At 34.9% G+C, this 21,491-nt stretch overlaps 1 protein-coding gene across 1 annotated transcript in view; it reads right to left on the reverse strand.

Annotated features, from left to right (window-relative positions):
* The window catches only part of TRHDE (thyrotropin releasing hormone degrading enzyme), a 398,446-nt gene that overhangs the window by 172,152 nt on the left and 204,803 nt on the right, over window positions 1-21,491 (reverse strand). The window contains exons 4-5 of the mRNA XM_019918769.3: window positions 21,043-21,197; window positions 18,153-18,266 (exon numbers count right to left, since the gene is read on the reverse strand). Coding sequence (XP_019774328.2) covers window positions 18,153-18,266; window positions 21,043-21,197 — 269 coding nt within the window. The remainder of the gene's footprint in view (window positions 1-18,152; window positions 18,267-21,042; window positions 21,198-21,491) is intronic.

Genomic DNA, 21,491 nt, shown 5'->3' on the forward strand with positions numbered 1-21,491 from the left:
CACATATATATGGAATTTAAGGGGGAAAAAAATGTCATGAAGAACCTAGGGGTAAGACAGGAATAAAGACACAGACCTACTAGAGAATGGACTTGAAGATATGGGGAGGCAGAAGGGTAAGCTGTGACAAAGCGAGAGAGAGGCATGGACATATATACACTACCAAACGTAAGGTAGATAGCTAGTGGGAAGTAGCCACATAGGACAGCAAGATCAGCTCGGTGCTATGTGACCGCCCGGAGGGGTGGGATAGGGAGGGTGGGAGGGAGCGAGACGCAAGAGGGAAGAGATATGGGAACATATGTATATGTATAACTGATTCGCTTTGTTATAAAGCAAAAACTAACACATCATTGTAAAGCAATTATACTCTAATGAAGATGTTAAAAAAAAATTTGTATTTACATTGCTCATTTTAAGTCCACTAAAAAGCAAAGACAAGATCTCAGACAAATGGCCTAGATTTAGAGAATAAGAGAAAATTGTGTGTTTCCAAAATAAAAATTTTAAGCCAGTATGCAATCTTGTTAGTCATTCAATTTTAAAATGCACATTAAAGCTATTTGATACTGGAATTAATGAGAGGAATCATGAAACCTATAATGATACTTCGACTTGACCAATGAACATTTTTATTTATAAAAACTACCAACTGAAGGTGTGATATCCATTCTGAAGGTCAAATAATATTCAACTCTTCAAATAGTGATTGCTTGCTCCATTATGTCACTCAAACATCTGATCAAAAATCAGTGTAAAATGAACTTAACACAATGATTTATTTGAATCCTAATTTTTAATATTTAGCAACAATAAATATATAGATGCATATTAAAATCTAGTAAACATATCTTGGTTTGCTAGAGATGTGATTTTTTTTAAATGGTATAAAGTCAATGGCCATGAAATATAAAAATGAAATCTAAGGTAAATTTCAAAAATGAAACTTTCTCATTTAAGAAAATATAAGTTATACATAATATATTACTTCATGCTTCTGGAGAAAAATAAAAACAAACCTTTGGTCAGTGGAATTTCAAAAAGAAGAGTTTAAATTTAGTAGTGTTAAGTCATTAGCAAAAGATTCGTCTTCTACTTTTTTGGAGAGGATGATATTGTCTAATTGAGAAAAAGGGCATTAAGAGAGATGAAGAGAGAGAGAAGGAAAAACAAAAAAGAAAGAAAAGCCTGGCAGAAGATACTCACAAAGCTCAGAAGAGACAATAACTTAAATTGAGGGGGAGGAAAAGAAAATTCTAACGAGAGGCAAACCCAATTGAACAAAATTACAAAGAATTTTGCAGGAGAGAAGGTGCTAATTTTTTATAAAAGACCCACATCACTATAAAAGAAGAAACAATCTTGGTTTGTCAGTCCCAGGTTAGGGCCCTCCTCATCATCATCAACAACAACCATAATAATTACAGCAGAAATTACTAAGTGTTGGTTAGCTGCTTATTGTTGACCTGAGACTATGGAAGTTTAAAAATAAAGTAAAAGAAATCCTGGCTCTTACGTGAGATAAAAGATCAAACAAAATAGTTAGCCACAGTGAACAAAATAATAGTTTTCTCTTACAGACTAGAAATGCTAAAGAATTTTGAGGCAAAACACGGTAAAACAGAATTATTTATGGAAAGTTTAATGGAAGAGGTAGAATTTGATCTGATCCTTCAAGTAACTTTAAAGTTGCGTGCATGCTCATGTGTTTGTGTACAGGGAAGAATATGTTTATGGTGCATAGTCAACAGTTTTTATTCTACTCTATATTTTAAGGACACCATGATAGGCCATTCTACAACTTTCAAAATGTAAAACAATAAGGTAAAATGGAGAACTTTAAAATCTGTTTACAAGTTTATTGTTAACAGTAACAATAAATTCTACCACTCTAATACAGACACCTCTTGGAGATGTTGCATACATGCCTACATTTAATATTTATTGGTACAGCCGCTATGGAGAACAGTATGGAGGTTCCTTAGAAAACTACAAATAGAACTACTGTATAACCCAGCAATCCCACTACTGGGCATATACCCTGAGAAAACCATAATTCAAAAAGAGTCATGTACCAAAATGTTCATTGTAGCTCTATTTACAATAGCCCGGAGATGGAAACAACCTAAGTGTCCATCATCGGATGAATGGATAAAGAAGATGTGGAATGAATATACAGTTCTAATAATATTGAATGTGTGTGTCATTTTGTACTGAATTATTTTCAAAAATATGCTGTGTTTGAATTTTTGGAGAACAGTGTAAAGACTTTTCAGAAAAGTAAACAAAGTGTGAGTGAATGCACAGAGCTGAGAATAACACATGGAAAAGAAGAAAGGCACTATTGTTTTATTCATTCATTCATTTAACAAACATGTAGTAATTTCCTACTCAATGCCAGATACTGTACTGTGGTTTGGGAATAAATATATGATTAAAATCTAGTCCTCAACCTGAAAGAACTCAAAAGTAGTTGAGAAAGACAGGTAAACAGCTATCTGTATTATAATATGATGGATGTTACAAAAACACAGAGGATGAAATGATTAATTAGTTCAGAAAAGGCTTCACAGAGGAAGTGACATTAAAGTGAGTTGTTGAAGGATGAAAGGTTACTCAGATGAATGGGGAAAGCAGCTTAAAAGGGCAAATCCTGGCAGAGGAAACATGAAAAAAAGCTGGTCTGTTTGAATCCTCAGCTGTCAGGTTGAAGAATTTGGTCTTAATAAATAGGCAGTAGCAGACATAATGACATAATAAAAGTAGTGTCTTAGGAAAATTAACTTATCTGAGTTATACAGAGTGGCTTGATGGATGTAGAAAGAGGAGACAGGAAGTGGCTATTGTACCAAGAGGCGATATGGTGATGATGTATTACAACAGGTGTTGCTGAAGGACTTTTGATTCTGAGAGATATTTTGAACGATCAACTGACATTGATGCCTTGGTCCCCTTAGTGGATGATGGAGAGGAAGTACTAACAAATAACTACATGGAATGACGTGATGGAATTTTAAAAGATTTTAGATTGACAGAAAGTTTTAAAATGTAGGGGGCATGCTACTGACAGAAATGGAGAAGTGGAGAAAATTTTGGTTTGGAGGGCAAGTTAAAAGATGAGTTTTAGACATATTGCAAGGAATGTGACAGTGAACATTTAAAAAGCAATATGTCAGAGGCAACTGGAAGTAAAAGCCTAGGTCTAAGATAAGGGGCAAGGGCTAAACAACTTTTGGCAAGAAACAGTAATCTGTATACAAATATAAATGAAGTCTCGGAGAGAAGCAACTCTTTTTAAAAATTAATTCTTACAATATTAACACTTCATATAGTGGTATTTAGAAATATATGTGAAGGGAGTTATTAAAAATTCTTAACACATCATTAGATACACCTGAAAAAATCAATTCCTTGATGTCCCCAAATGGCTTCTGCCTGAACACGTCAAGATCTGAATAGTCATGGTGATGGTGGGAAAAGAGGAAGTACTATTGTAAGAGAGGGCTGTCGGCAAGTTCCTATAGAAAGGCTGACTAATTTTAGTGAAGAGCAATACCAGGCAGACACTTTGACTCTTGTCATCAGAAAAGAAAGAAAACAATCAAGTAATCTGAATCGAGATCAAATAAAGTCAGATACATCAAACCAGACAAAAAGATGAGAGCAGAGGGCTTCCCTGGTGGCGCAGTGGTTGAGAGTCCGCCTGCCGATGCAGGGGACGCGGGTTCGTGCCCCAGTCCAGGAGGGTCCCACATGCCGCGGAGCGTCTGAGCCCGTGAGCCATGGCCACTGAGCCTGCGCGTCCGGAGCCTGTGCTCCGCAACGGGAGAGGCCACAACAGTGAGAGGCCCGCGTACCGCAAAAAATAAAAAAAAAAAAAAAAAAGTAAAGCTTAGAAGCCAATGGAACAATTAAATTCAACCTATAAGTATATTAAAAGATATCTGGTTTTAGAGCTATTAAATGAGGCAGCACTTTAAAACATCAAAAACATCTAGAAAACCAAATTCATGACCTCAGAAACAATAATTGTTTTGAAAATTAAAATCCTTTTCCGGGCTTCCCTGGTGGCGCAGTGGTTGAGAGTCCGCCTGCCGATGCAGCGGACACGGGTTCGTGCCCCGGTCCGGGAAGATCCCACATGCTGCGGAGCGGCTGGGCCCGTGAGCCATGGCCGCTGAGCCTGCGCGTCCGGAGCCTGTGCTCCGCGGCGGGAGAGGCCACAACAGTGAGAGGCCCGCGTACCGCAAAAAAAAAAAAAAAAAAAAAAGATGAGAGCAGAGCCTGAGCCAATTCAAGAAGTGGTGAGGTGCTCACAGGCATGAAAAGAGAGGACAAACATTCTCTGGGCAGATGTGGGTTACATCAGAGCAGCCACAAGGACTCAATTTTCTTTTTTTTTAAATTTAATTTCCTTTTTTTAAATTTTTACTGTAGTATAGTTGATTTAAAATGTTGTGTTAGGTGCTTCCCTGGTGGCGCAGTGGTTAAGAATCTGCCTGCCAATGCAGGGGACACGGGTTGGAGCCCAGGTCCGGGAAGATCCTACATGCCATGGAGCAACTAAGCCCGTGTGCCACAACTACTGAGCCTGCGCTCTAGAGCCCACAAGCCACAACTGCTGAGCCCGCGTGCCACAACTACTGAAGCCCACGTGCCTAGAGCCCATGCTCCACAATAAGAGAAGCCACCGCAATGAGAAGACCGCGCACCGCAACAAAGAGTAGCCCCCGCTCACCTCCACTAGAGAAAGCCCCCGCGCAGCAACAAAGATCCAACGCAGCCAAAAATAAATAAATTAAAAAAGTAAAATGTTGTGTTAGTCTCTGCTGTACAGCAAAGTGAATCAGTTATACATATACATATATCCACTCTTTTTTAGATTCTTTTCCCATATAGGTCATTACAGAGTATTGAGTAGAGTTCTGTGCTATACAGTAGGTCCTTATTAGTTATCTCTTTTATATATAGCAGTGTGTACATGTCAGTCCCAACCTCCTATATTTATCCTTCCCCACCTTCCGCCCTGGTATCCATAAGTTTGTTTTCTACATCTGTGACTCTACTCTTGTTTTGTGAATAAGTTCATTTGTACCATTTTTTAGATTCCACATATCTAGGAGGATGGGTCTGAATATAAATGGCTCTTTCGTTATTCCTGAGAGAAAAGACAGGAACACTGCTGCAAAATTGATGAAAGAGTCCTAGACTGTAAGAAAAATATCTGCCATTCACTAGCTGTCTAACCTTGAGCAAGTTAATCTTTTCAGACCTCAGCATCCTCATTTGTAAACATATGTGGTTGTGAAGATTAAAGATAATTTGTTCTACAAATATTTATTGAGCACCTGCTATATCCCAAATGGTATGTCTGGTTCTGGGGATAAAAAGATAGAAAAACAGGGATCCAACCTTCAGAGATTTTATCCTAGTAGAAAGAGAGACAAAGATGAAAACAAATGTTGAAATAGCACCTACTATGTGTAAAAATGGAAGTAGGTTCAGGATACAGAGTGACTACACAGAGAAGGCTGTGATTGGTTCTGCCTGGAGAAAGGAAGGAAAGCTTCTGAATTGATAGTTTGAGTTGAATCTTTAAGGGGAATTGAGTTTTCTAGGAGAATACCACAGAAAGGGGCATTTTGGACAGAAAGGAATATCTGGGGAAAACCATAGAGGTATGAAACAGCCTGACCTGTTTGGGGGACTCCAGAGTTTTGCGTGGCAGAAGGCAGGGAGTATAATGGGGTAAATGACTACTGATTAGTGCATAGAGACAGACAAGAACAGAATTATCAAGATCCTCCATGGCGAGTTAGGAAGCTAGAATTAAGAAGTGACATCACCAGACCTACATTTAGAAAGATGACTATGAATACTGGAAAGCGGACTAGAGTGAGGGGCAACTCGAAACAAAAGAGGACAATACAGCACAATTATGCAAAAATAGCACACAATATGGGCTTTATCTTTGTGATCACAAAATATTATACCATTATTTTTCTAAAATTTAGCTCAATTTTGTGATGACCAATGGTGATCCAACAAGGTATTTACTTTGAAATTCCAAAATGTATGAATCAAATATAGATTTAGACATAAATATAAACATAGGCATAAATACAGATATGTATGTAGATACACATAAAGATAACCAAATAGATACAAATATTTCCTTTTCAGTATTTTCATTAGTTTGTTTAAAGCAATGTCTTATTCCAGTTTTTAATACTGACAACATCCTCTTGAATATAGATAAAGGTACTTTTCTAATCCATAGAGTCAAATGAACAAGAATGTCTGACAAAAATTATTTGAACAATACAATCTAATTCCACACGTTTACTGATTGCTTTGTACATGCAACCTCCATATGGTAGAGGCTGGGGAAACAAACGAACTTGGGACACAATTCCTGCCTCCAAGCAACTCTCATTATGATAGGGAAGATAGACACACGTACAACTCATTCGTGCCATTTGATGGGTAACGTATTAGTAACCAGACAAAGTACTGTGGGAGTAGAGAACAGAGGGAACGTTACGGGTAAAAATGCTGTCAGTGTCTATGACCATGTTGATTCAATTTCAACTGATCTATCATAAAGAGAAGAAATTAGATATATCATTCATACTTTGTGTCTTTGGAAATCTATACTACCATGAGATGAAGCCTTTTAAGATTTCATAGGTTAAACAAAATGCCACATGAGTCATTACTAATCTGAACCCCTTGCTTGCATAAGACTAGAACAAGGATACAGATATACCTAGCATTGCATATTTTGGCTTTTTCACTCTTGTTCTTCATGACTTATTCAAATCAGGACAAATTAAAGGAGAGGAATACAATCAAAAATCCAAACAAGAAAAGCAAACATATTGGAGGAAAATATACATCAGGTTTTATCTATGTGATATGGTATCTCTGTGATGTCGCCATTATCATCTTTTGTAAACACACAACACTATGCCATATTTGTAAAAATTATAAATTATTTGGATTCCAAGTCTCTTAAAATATTAAAAGCATTTTACTATGTAATTTTATATTTCATCCTACTTTTATAAAGTTCTAACATGTCCAAAAGTATTTTAAGCTTTACTCAGTTGAAAGTTAGCTAGATGTACTTGTGAAATATGTCATTATTTAGCTGATTAGCTAACATTTTGTAGATAGCTAAATCATACTGATGAATGAAATAAAACTAAAGATGTAGTGAAAATAAGAGTTGCTTCTATATAGTATTTCTTAAAAATTAACATTTCAAAATCTCATGTTTAAAATACACATGCCTAAGATGTTGATAATCATTTTCATGTGCAGCTTGTTAAAACAGTCCACTTATATTAAAGTCAGACTTATGTAAACACACATATATGCAGTAGGCATTAAAGAATAATTTTAGAAATAATCACCATTAATGCCTATAATAAATCAAGCACTGTATTGAAAATTTTACCTCTGTTTTTCTCCACATAACCTTTTACATTAAGTGGTACATGAACATAATTATCTGTGCAGATCTCTATTGATTTAACATTATTCTGTGATTTCACATGAGCTTTACAATAAGTAACCAAATGTGTTCTATACGCTCTTATTTCTTTTAACTATCAACTACATTTCATTCACTGCCCAGCCACACACGCTTTAAGATGCCTTAGTCAACGCACTAACTAAAAAAGCAATTATATCTCTATAAGACTATCTTGGATGACTTTATAAGGCTCTCATAACCCCAAATAACTCCTTGCACAGGTTTTTATGAACTGATATACTCTCAAACATGACTAACACAGAGAGAAGGTGGGTTAAATTGTGAGTCTCTTCAATGACTACATCCTTCAGCTGCCTTATGTTTTGTTTGTAATATCCAGGCTGAATGTGTCATGTCTAATATTATCCAAGATGTGACACAGCTAAGGGAAAATGCTAAGATGAAACACAAAATGTACTGCATTGTATTCAACCAGATTCTGAGCCTTCTGCATACTTACTCAAGAACCTTTAAGATATAGCAATATTGATATGGCAGAAGTCACCATCAATTAGTCACTTACATATTCATTAATTATGATAATCCTGGGTCTTACGGAACAACCTTGAATGTGCTTCAAATAATGTCAATCACAGTAATAATTATGAACAGGTTGTCTAATTACATAGCTCATTCTGATTCTAGCAGCCCAAAAAAATCACTGTGAACAATCACCATATGCCATGTGCTTTTATATAACCCTCTTAAAATGTTCATATCATATATTTTTTCAGATTTCTTGACATTTTTTCCTTCTGTTTTCCTTCAAACACTTATCCAATGTAGTTTTATATACTTTTAAGCTCAATATCCTTTTTTTTTTTTTTGCAGTACGCGGGCCTCTCCCGTTGCGGAGCACAGGCCCCGGACGCGCAGGCTCAGTGGCCACGGCTCACGGGCCCAGCCGCTCCGCGGCATGTGGGATCTTCCGGGACCGGGGCACGAACCCGTGTACCCTGCGTCAGCAGGGAAGCCCAGCTCAATATCCTTTTTATTTCAATGAATGAGTTCTTATATAGACATAGAAACTGCTTATAATCTTTCATAAATTGTTTGTTGCCCATAATTTCTTTTTTTTTGTTAACTTTTGACCAGAATTCTATTATTTGAATTCCTCATAGATGCTATACTTTGGGTTAAATGCTGAGAAATGATGGTAAATAAACAGTCCTTAACTGATGAAGCATATTGTTTAGTGGGGGAGATTTACTTCCTCTTCTTTGCTAATTAACATGAACTCATGCCCACTCTTGTACATGTCACTTCAGCATCCTCTGCATAGAGAGGTAAGCTTCTTCACCTTTTCAATAATCCTCTCTCTACTTTGGCAGTAAGAATCTTTTCCTCTATCTCTATGCTTAATTGTTTTGAGTAGCTGATAAGACGTTTCAATAAAATCAAATTTGCCAGTTTTTTTTGATACTCACACACCTGTTTCTCACATCCATCACGAGAAGTTGCTAATATTTTCAGACAAATCAATAATAAGCTAACAACGCCCTATAATATTTGATTGATAAAATGTAATCCAGAGTATTTTTAAACACACATTGACTAATCATCTTAAACAGATTCAATTTCTACTTAAATCCTAATAGAAACTTTCTTATACCATTCAGGTCTGGAATAATTCCAAAAATAGGCTAGCCAACTCCCAGAAGTCATTAACATGATTACCAAGTAGCTAGTTTATTTTATGTTATTTTAATTTATGAAATAAATAATAATTTAAATGACCTTAATTCTGTAACAAAATTTTTATTAACTTGATAATGAAATTTATTAAATAACATATTTGATAATTTAATTTTAATATTTAGTGATATAAATGATCAGTTCATCAAATAATCTAGCTAAATAAAACTTTACACTTGTTGCCAGATCACAGAAGTCTGTATTTTTCCAATGAAAATAAAAAGCACTAATTTTTTCAAATTTAAAAGATTTACTAACTCATAACAAACAACTCCAGAATACATAGAGTGCTATGGCCCAAAAAGTTAACCAATTCAGAAAGGAAACTCCACATTTATTCCCAGACCCTATATATTACTGTATCTCAAAGTAAGCTACTATAACATTTATAGACTGATTATAAAATTAGCAAAGAAAATCTTTATTACTCAGAATGCAAAATCTGGACTAGCGATCTATTTATAACGTGCAAAAATATTAAAATATTAGCATTCCAAAGTCATTCTGAAATGGAACAGGTATACTCAAAAGTATTATGTGAAGGCAATTTCTTTGCTCTTATTAATTTTTAATATGTGATTCACAAGATACTCCACTGGAAAACATATTTTCGACCCTAAAAATAATACCATTATACTTAAGTACCTAAAATTAATAGTAATATTTGTTGTAAGAAGAAGAAAAATATCTTAGAGTTTTAAAACTATTCTGTGACAAAAACAGTACAGGTATTTCATACATATTTTGAAGATGGAGAAACAAGATCACACAGCTATTAAGTGTCAAAAATCTGAGACTTCCTTGGTGGTCCAGCAGTTAAGACTTTATGCTCCCAACGCAGAGGGCATGGGTTCGATCCCTGGTCAGGGAACCAAGATCCTGCATGCCACACAGTGTGGACAAAAAAAAAAAATTAATCCACGGGATGGGTAGAAATAAGGAATCGAACTTCATTCTAGGAAACTGTAAAGTAGCATTACTCGGACAAAAAATAATTTAACTTAATTGGTAAAATAGATCTATGAGACTTTGAGGACATTGATGTTCATACTCATCTGTGGTCCCCATCTCTAACAGAGACACTTGCAAAGACTGGGCCTCCAAAAAATGTTCGTTACATAATGAAAAATGAGTGAGTCAATATAGATTAATCCCTGGAAATATTTTATAAATTAGGGGCCCTAAAAATGCCAGCAAAATGCTTAGCAACTAATAGAATATCATTTTGTTGTGAGAAGCCAAATTATTTTCAGGCCTAGGAAGTGATATAAACCATTATCTCTCAGAAGAAGCCAAAGATTCCAAGAAAAGCACCTTATGGTCTTAAAAAGTAAGACAAAGAAACACGGAGAGTTTTTACTTTTAATTAGTCATCTTCAATATTGTATTGTGTTTAATGTCCTTCAAATTGGACTGATCAAGTGGATAGTCGGGAAGAGAATGTAATTAATGCCAAGTTTTGCTCTTTAGGAGCAATCGAACTAACCCTCTCTTTAATCAGAAAACTTGGGAAGTAAATAATAAATAGATGAAAATATCCCACCATCACCACAAGCACCACTACAACCAAAAGTACAAAAATATTTTTTTTAAAGCACTTATCTTCCAAGCAAAGCTGTGAAGCTTAGGGAAAGAACAGAACTTAACTGAGCAGAAAGATACTCAAATTCTAAATAAAAATTAATAGCTATTGTAAATCTAAGTAAATATTAGAGAACATGTTTGATCCATGTAATATAAAAATAATAATACGTAGCTAAATCTTCTTCCTGTTCCATTATTTGGCTAATCCTCTGAGACTTACTATGCTAAATTTTATTTTCCAAACGTATCTATGAATACGAACAGTCTGACTGAGATTATGGATCTGTGTTTTTGAGCTACTGCATAAACAAAACAACTTCTGACAGAGCACGGTTGGTCAACTAAGAGCAAAAAAAAAAAAAAAAAAATCCTCAATCTACCCACACCTTCTAACTGAAACCACCACACTAAAGATAAAATACAGTTGTATAAGAAGCTGATATATAGCAGGTCTCTGCTAATAAGCCATGAGGTTTATTCCATAGAAATTAGCAAAGTGAATGTCTCATTTTGGGTACTTGATAATTCTTTGAATGAATTAATTAAACAGCATGAATGAAATGTATAACTGAATGGAATGGTAAAAAAGTGGCAGCAATCCATCAAACTAGTTTATATAAAATTAATGTTAACAGCACTCAGGAAACACATCACTGAACTATAAATAAAATCTTGAGAAGAGAAAATTTTAAATGATTAAAGGAGTTAATTGGACACAGGTGGATTTGAAGTAGGTTCTTAGAGAAAAGCATCCCCACATATCTTCATTTTTAAAGACAAATATGACAAAGATAACACTCCAATCATTAGAAAGAATTTTATTTCATTAGTCCCAGGGAAAGGTAAAAAGCTAAAGATATAAATAGTTTCAAAAGGGCTTACTTAAAACTGTGAACGGCAGATCCACAGAGGTTATTCAGCTCAGTGTCAAAACATGTTCTACCCCAAATCATCTTTTTGGACTCATGGTTGAAGAGAGCTGCCTGAGTGGTGGCCTGCATGGTAGTGTAGCCATTACCACACTCTCAGACTCTTAAGAAAAATGACAGCAAAGATGCGTACTCTCAAGATACCTAGCAGAAGGTCTTACTCTATTTCACAGAGAATTAGCATACGTAAAGTGTTTAATGTTACACAGTAAATGCTACGTAAGCCTTTATTATTGCAAGTGTTACTGGAGTAACTGAAGCAAAATCTTCATCAACCTCAAATTATTGCTTTTTGCTTTCTCTTGACAGGAAGCTCCTTTACATTTTTTGATTCATATCACTTGAACTCACTACTTTCATTTATCACATCCTTGTCTAGCAACAGCTGAACAGTGTTGAAGTAACCTTGATGAAATGGAAGAAAAAAAAAAGTCCCATAAAGTGTTATGGACTGAGACAGTCACTCCTTGTTTAGAAATGAGTGTGTTGTAATATCTTTTAAAGCATATAGCTGCCTGGTTAAGGATGATTAATAATTATAAAAATAATGAATTATTCTTTGGTTGTCCTCTTAGTCCCCAGCTTTCCTTTTTGGTTGTATTCATGTTACAGATTTTGCAAAGCAAATTCTCTTTAACATATCTGAGATGATACTGAATGATATCAAGTGTTGAACAATTCATGTATCATAAGAAGATAAACGTTTTTACTAAGCGTGGTAAAAGGGACAGATTAAACTGGTATAATCTGCTATTGCAAATCATAAGTATTTGAGAACAATGATGTCTAACAGAACATTTCATCATTTTGATATAAATTTTTGGCATCACCAATTTTTTTGTTTATCAAGTGATGTCTGACCATTTTTAGCAAGTTGGAATATTTTGCTTGCAAACTGCTCTTACCTAAAAAGGGAATGAATGGGTTAACTTTTCCTATATTATTTCTAGATATGAGAAAGGATAGCGTTGCATTATTGTTAGGCTCCAGGTTCAGAAGACTTTTCTTCTTAGGAAGTGTCTAATCCTGTCAATTTATTGGTTACTTTTGAAATTCCTAAGGAAATGCAGAAAGACCTTGACACCATGCAAACCTGAACACAGTCTTCGGAAGAAATACTTTTTTCTGAAGAGAATGCTCATTTATCTTTTATCTCCAAGTTTAAAATATACAAAACCTGAAACAGTGTCTTTCTGAATATAAATGGCTTTTTAAAAAATCATCCTTTAAGAACATACATGGGGCTTCCCTGGTGGTGCAGTGGTTGAGAGTCCGCCTGCCGATGCGGGGGACACGGGTCACGGGTTCGTGCTCCGGTCCGGGAAGATCCCACATGCTGCGGAGCGGCTAGGCCCGTGAGCCATGGCCGCTGAGCCTGTGCGTCCAGAGCCTGTGCTCCACAACGGGAGAGGCCACATCAGTGAGAGGCCCGCGTACCGCACCAAAAAAAAAAAAAAAAAGTTGATGTTTTCAGCACAAAGAGAAATGACTTGCGAGGGGTTCGGAGGGAAGAGTAAAGGGAAAGCATAAAGAAGAAGTCTATTTTGAAGACTGTGACCCCCAGGAGACCCAAGTGAGCACCCCTTCTACTTTTCTTCTAGTCTTTCAATGTAAATGTCACTTTTAAGCTACTGAGAAGGATCAAAAATACCATAGACCCTTGGGACTAGCCATCAGAAGCTTTTAAAATGTTCACATTCAATATGTCAGTCATTTGAGAATAAAACGTCATCTACCAGGTTGAAAACAATTGGATCACCTTCTAATTTACTGATTTCTCAGGAGCAGAATATTATATGTGGATTTTTTATAATAGACAAAATACAACTCTATGGAAAATCACATATATATGATGTATGTGTATATACACATTTATTTGGTATTCAGTATTTATAAAGTAAGATTCTAAAATAAATATTTAATTCCCAAATGGTCTATCTTTGACACCATAGCCCTCCTGGGCAAATATATTTTGATATTGATGAATTATAGGCAATAGTACCAATGTACCAACTACTGTTGAAGTGTATATTAACTAACTTTGAAAAGCATGTGAAAGCTTTCTTCCCTACAGACATTAAATCAAAGATGGACTTAAGACATGAACAGCTGAACAAGTAAAATATTAACCAAAACAATTTTTTCTCTCTAATTTTCTACTTTCCCCTCTCTTGAGTACTAGAGTGTTTATTATTGTTTAGAATAATTAAGCAGTATATCTTTACATTTAAACTGGAAAAAAACTGAATTCAATAAACTCTGTATCTATTTCAGTTCACCAATGATTTTCTCAACTTCTTTTTGAATAAAAACAAAATAATCTAAGAAGTAAAGGTAATTTTATTGCAATGCCTATTAAATTTAGCAGGCAATTTTTGTTGGAGCACGTTAAAATGATACTGAGTCTAATGGCAGAATTCATTTTTGCTATTTTAGTCCTGCCCATGATAAAAACAATTGAGAACATTTATCAAAGTTTTGGGCAACACACTTTGAGATATCCTAAGTATTTAGCATAATGAAGTTTAGTTGCATGATTCTCTATTAATAGTTATCTTTATGCCCAGGTATGTGCCCTCATAAAAATTCAGGAAGAATTCCCAGCCTGCAGACTTTATCAGTGTATAAAGTTATTGCTGTGTAAATCTCCTTTAATCCCAAATTATTTAATAAAAGAACATACACTCATGTTGAATAATTCTCATTACAGCAAGTACGTCCTTACAAGGCTACATGCAGGAAATTAAAGGTTACACCTGTCATACAGATACAAATTATAGTGAAAACCTGTGCAATATGCACCAGGGATATGATTTTGCCTGCATCGGCATCAGGTCTGTAAAAGAAGGAGTTCTTCGTGGTATCATTTTACTATTCATCCTTTTCCTGTATTGAAGCTCTTTTATTATAGACTTTATCAAATTTAAATGATAAAGAATTGTTGAAGAATAGTAACTAGGCAGCATGAGTCTTTTCTTTTCTCCCTTTGGACGGCCATCAACAGCATACTGTAACTTAATCATCCAATAATGTTGTCATTAACAACCAACTTTGATCAAATAACATCAAGCAAAAGGACTACTCAACCTATGAAATCTAACCCCAGCCCTGAGCTGAAGAAGTTGCTTCTGTTGATCTTGACACTTCTGTTTGATGAATGAAACATGATATAAGGCTTATGTTCCTATAGAATAGTCCACATTGCCAAAAAAGATAAGCATTGATTTGGGGAGACTGAGTCTAGATACAAAGATTACAGAAAACTTTTTGTAATCTATACATAATTGTTAGAAATCTAGGGTGTCAAAATAGATTACTAGGGTTGGAAATGTTAGGGTATTTATACATAAAATCAATGCCCCTTTGTAATGGAGCATTTATTATTTTCCAGGTCCATGATACCTACTCACATTTGTATAGCGGTTCATGCATTTCAAAGACCTCCAAAGTTATTTTATCTTCACAAAAATTATGTGTGCTTACCAAGTCAGTATAATGGCCCCCATTTCTCAAATATTAAGGGTGAGTCAAAGAAGTGAAATGCCTTTCTTGGAATCTGAATTTCTTCTTGCCTATCCATTTCCTGACCTTGTATCATACTACCTGTAAAGGCCCATATCTATAAAATAGTATACTTGATCAGTTTATTGGGGAACAAAATTTCATAGTAGTTTTTATTCCATGTAGTGTTTTTAATGTAAAAACTGATTATTGCTTTAGCAGAAACTGACTGTAGACACATACACACACATATATACAACCTCAGACAGTTAAGCAGGCTACACAAGTATACTATCCTAAATCAGAGCAAGAGCTTCCTTAACAATAACAGTGTAATTCTGGGCTTCCTTATTGCTATTCCATCGAAGGTAGACTGTCATAGTGATCTCCCTAGCAAACTGAAATTGTATTTCAGTGCTTGAGCCTTGGTGTCTAAAAATAATTAAAGCACTGTTTTTGAGATTAGAGGCAAAAGAGGTCAGCTTCCTGAATTTCTTTACTTCTGACACAAGCCTGACTTCTGGTTTTTCTAATTTAGGCTAAGTTCTAGTGAAGCCCAAGCCTTGTTCTCCTGGGGGAGTTTCTGTGCATATCACAACAGTATGAGTTACTGCTAACACAGCCATCACTCTTGTTCTTTCTAGTATTTCTTTCACTCTTTTGCTGATGCCATTATGAAAAATAGTGCTGACACAGCCTTAAAGTCACTTAATATCCTTTCTTACTTATGTGGCTAACTTAGTCCTAAAATTTTGTTTGCAAAGAAGATATTAACGATCCTTGGAGGAGAATTTGTTTAGAGTCTCTTCTTACAGGTTTTATAAATTTAATATATTGAGGTACTCTACAACCTAAATTGAAAAAACTACTAAAAAAGCAAAAGCAGCCAATGATCAGACAGTATTTGTAATCTTTAAAATCCGAACATAAAGAGACATAAGACCTGTTTTCACTATTGCCTAATTAACTGTGATGGACCTTATTCTTTCATTTCTTAGTTTAATCCATCATTAATTGCTATTTTTGATTATAACATATGGATTAATATCTTACCAGCTCAAGGTTTTTATGCTTCCAGTGCATGGTATGTATTCTGTTAAGGACAAAGTCTCAGATGTGTTATTTACACTCTATATTCATTTTCAATATTTCTTATAAAATTGTTCTCCATTTATAACTTAACTGATAAAGATAATGAAGGAATATACAAAATTATTCAAAGACAAAATCCAGTATGAGGACATTGAAACTTGGGATTCACTGCCATGCTAAAACCATTAAAAGCTGTCAGTTTTCACCTCTAGTATAATTCTGTTGATTCCTTTTTAACCTAAGATGTATTTTTATAATGATGAATAGAAAGGATTTTGTCATAGATAGCTGAATGAGCTGAAAAAAAAGAAAAAGCTTACCTATATGAGTAACATGCCATTTGTAATACTAACATCTTTTAATATTGAAACATAATAGAATTATAAATCAGTAATAATCCACAGCATAGTGAAAATTAAATGATAATTTTAAACAAATTTGGTTGAAAGTCAACTAAAAACCAAAATATATTTTTACAAATATTTCAATATCCTTAAACATTTCAGTTTTCAAATTTCATATTTGTTTAAAAATTACTTAATTATATTGATGGTATTGATGATTTTTCTTCAAAGTTCTTTAAAGGCATTTTTAATTAATTTTAATGCCATAATAAAACAGTTCAAATAAGATTTTTTAAATTGTATAATATATAATGCATACCTAGATACATAAGGCTAAGTAAAATTAACTCACACATTTGTGCAAATGAACCATGCTGCCTTTATAAAATATAAGCAAAACTGGATAATTCAAACATATCAATATGATATTACAATTGTAACATTTCTTCTGAGATATGTAAGATCACCTTTCTTACTCAGCAGGAGTTGGCTGAATTTATGGTAGAGAAGTTATATCATGACTTACAGACATCTTTATATTTTGCCTTGGTTTAAATACTATTCAGATCATACTTGTAATCATGACAGATAACTAGATAATCACATAATAATTTAAACATCAAAAAAGAGTGGTGTGAAATAAATATATATTATCACTCATGCTATGTCACAGGTGAAAGCTTTTGAGCTTCTGGAAGTTGACAAGTGTCAGTACTTTGCAACTTTTACGTAGTGCCACTTAAAATAAATTTAAAATTCAAGTTCCCAAACAACATATACCCTGGGTTCTACTCCATAATAACATAGTCACTTACTGATTAATGGAAGCTTATACTAAATGAAAAACTTATATTAAATGACATATAGAAATCATACCCTCCCTCCACTTTTTCTTCTAGGATGCTCTAGAACATCACTGCTTAAGGTACAACAAATCCTACTTCAGGTTCAGACGTACAGGTATGGGTATAATGTGTACAGCTCTTTATAGTGACCTCTTATTAAATCATTTAATCCTAAAGTAAAAACAGCAATAATGCATCAAAAATTTTAGCTAATTTTTTAGTTCATCACATTGAAGAAATATTAAGTTCTCATTTTTCTGTATATTGAAACATCCTATATACTTAAAATATAACTCATTGGTTACTGTTACCTTCTCTATTTTAAGGGATAATTTATCTTTGTTATCAAATACTGCAATCTAAAATATTTCTATTTAGAAAACTTGTACCATTTTGCAATCAGCATATAACCAATCAGATTCTATTTAGTTCTAATAAACAAAAATATTTTGGAATAGTACTGTTTACATTTTGGGTTACTTTTCCTTTTATTGGATAGCTAACTTTTTTTTTTTCATGCATCGGTTGGTATTTTCAGTCACATCTGGTGATAAGATAAGCCCAATGTAACACAGGATCAACTTTTCACTTAGAGTTCCAAACAATTAAAAAGTGCACTTACCATGTTCCAGCCGGGGTAGAGGTAGTCTGTACCAACAAACTCAAAGTAGTGAGCAAATCCCTCCTTCAGCCACACATCTTCCCACCACACAGGAGTCACGAGGTCACCAAACCACTGCCGTGACAAATGAATGGGCATCAGATAAAATCGCGTCTATCCCAGAATTATTTTATCTAAAAGTAAATGTATTAAACTATGATTGTCACAACTGGAATTCATTCCCCAATTGATTTTGTGATCTTAAAATACGTTGTGGCAACACCACTGATTTATTTGACTACTTGGATGACACTAATTTTCTATAAATGCATTCAGGGAAGAACAAAAATAAAATGTTCAAGGAACACAACAAGAAGATTTAACCTGGAGAAGAAAGAGCTCAGGGTAAAAAAACTGACAACAGCTGTCTTCAAATATTTGAAGACCTAGTATACAGAAGAAGAAAAGGCTTGGGTCTTATGGCCCTACAGGGGACAAATCAGTATTAATGGATGGAAATTAGGGTTGTAGATTGGTAGACATTGCTAAAAATGCAGGAGACCCTCTAACAGACTGAAATGGATGAAGATGGAAAATACTACCTCGAGAAGTGGTGAGCTCATCACAGGAAGTACCGAAGCAGCGCCTTCCAGTGGCAGAGGCAATTCACAGACATCGGCTGATTGAAGGAACTAATAAAGGCTTTAAGATGCTCCACACCTGACTCTCCATGATTCTATGATAATGAGGGTTGGACCAAAAAAGTCTCTAAGATCCCTTCAGGAAAGTAATGTTGTAATTTATAATTGGTGTTTTGATTAGATCTGGATACATTACTCTGAAATCCTTGCTGAGTTCACCAAAGCTTAAAGGAATTCTTTTTTCATTAAAAAACAAAACAAAACAAAACAAAAACACATTATACGCGGGAACTATCCTACAGACTTGGGATTTAATGATGAAAAGTCAGACAATGTCCCTTCTCAGGCAGCTGACACTTTATTGTGGAGGAAGGGACAATTAGGTGAGATAGAAAATAAAAAATAAGCAAATGAACAACACAATTTCAGATCTTATTAAAGTGTGATAGGAATGGAGGATGGGTCACTTTAGACTGTAAAAACAAAAAGATTCTCTCTAAGCAGATGACATTTGAGCTCAGACTTTAATGATAAGAAGAAGCCATGAGAAAGCCTCAGGCAAGAGGATTATAGGCATTTGTAAGTAACCCTTAGTGTGAAGACTGTAAGTGGGAGTGAGTTATTTAAGAAGCAGAAGGAAAAGGCAGTCAGACAAGTATCACATCATAGCTTTACAGCTTTAGGAGCTAGAGGAAAGAGCTTGGTGGCTGAGCATTTCAATATTAATAAAGTATCACTTACTCAAGAGGATCTCTAATAGAAATACAAAGAAGAGATAACTCTGAATACGCTGATGACCACAAAACAAATGATATTTAAAACATTTTCTGTGCTTGATCAGAAAGTAATGTTTCTTCTCCCTTAAACTGAAAGCCTGTCTTAAGAATTGTGACAATAAATAGGTGAGGAGAAACGGTAATGTAGAAAATAATTGGGCAATGATAGTGGAGATTATTATGTGTTTCTCCCAGCTTCCGGCTCATTTCCGCATAGTTAGTAGCCGAGCACCACTAAGCTAGAACAAGAAAGTAACTGAGAATCTGGAACAAATGAAATCCAGTTCTAGAAAAAATTATCAGTGTGTTCTTATTTCAGCAGAACTCTACATGTAACTCGTTTCTAGGAACGTTCAAAAGGACATTGATTTGCGTCAAAGAATTGTATGTTTAGCTGGAAACCATTTTTAGCACAATAGAGGAGCCCTGGTTATCTCTGCAATGGACCCCCTTAAGTCTCTGCAGCAAGGAACACATGCCCAAGCTGACCAGCATGACAGGTACAAACGTCTACAGGTTCACTGCAGAAGGCTGACATACAGGTAAAGGGTCATATGGCCTAGAACAATTTATCATGAAGTCCCTATTCATGTATTGTCATTTAGCTGTTCAGCCTCTTTTACTAACAACATTTTCCACCTCAATCTTTCTTAAGGTTTTCAAGCTTTTTAAAAAGATTTTGGGTTGGTAACAAATTGAAGTTGTACAGTATCACACTGTGATTTCTGGTGTTTTCACTTAAAAACCATCCATAGTTTCTGGTAATCAGGACAAAGATTGCTTTTTATTAGCACAAACGTTTATTTTCAGTTATTTTTTTCGCTACAATCAAGATTCTAATAAGCATTGTGAAATCTCTGTAATACCTTCTGCTCATTGTAAGAAAGTACATAAAATCAAAATGAAATTAATTTTATCTTAGCTTCATGATAAAGCTGGCTAATTTACATATGAATTTCTAAACATGTCAAGACAAAAAAAAATCAATCATTTGAGAACAAAGAGGCTGTCGCAGAGTTAGTGAAAGACTTCCTAAGTGTCTGTGTGATGGGAGAAGGGGAATAACAAATTGATTTCAGCAAAAGCAAATTTTGACATGTACACAAAACTCAGCTGCATCTTTCAGCAATGCAATAAATCATTGCCATCACTGCACTCTCCATATATACACACCAATAATCACAAGAAAATACAGCAAGGTTGACAAAGAATAGTGAGTGGATAGGGTCTCCAAAGAGGCTGCTGGGTAGCAGTGCCATCTCACTCCTCAACTAAACTGAATGACAGTTACTTATTCAATATGATCCGTGTGTTTGCTTTCGTTTGTGCCGTCACTTGAGAACAACCTATCTTCCAAAAAGAACTACATGGTGCTCTATACAATTAAAACTTAACTGGGAGGATAATAACTTAGCTCCTAATCTAAGTATCTGAAATCATTCTACATTCTTGATAGTTTGCAATTATACTTACACCTGATCCTTTTTCTCATACCTGGTGACATATCTCATGAACAATGACCATGGTGACATCCAGCAAATAAGAAATAGATGAAACACTGGGATCCAGCAGTATTCTTTGTTCCACAAAAATACTTAGTCCCCAGTTCTCCATAGCAGCATACGGATGCTTAGGCACAGCTAAAAGATCTAGAAACAGAATAAAACAATTCCAAAGGCTTTAACAAACATGTCAGATTCTAAAATCATATCCGACAAAAGTCCAGAAATCCTAATTAGAAGAAATACTTGTTCTTTCTCAGTAATTTTTTTTTTCTAAATTAAACTACCTGCCATTTCTACGTGACAGCAGAAATATAGGCTATCACTGTAAATGCTGGCCATATCCATCCATCACAGTTCATTTTCAGACCCAGTGCTGTAGGAGGTTGGAAGTATCAGCGCCATTATTGATGGGCCTGTCCTAATAAGTTGCAGAAAGTC

This window comes from Tursiops truncatus, chromosome 11, assembly GCF_011762595.2.
Source record: "Tursiops truncatus isolate mTurTru1 chromosome 11, mTurTru1.mat.Y, whole genome shotgun sequence".
Classification (NCBI taxonomy): domain Eukaryota; kingdom Metazoa; phylum Chordata; class Mammalia; order Artiodactyla; family Delphinidae; genus Tursiops; species Tursiops truncatus.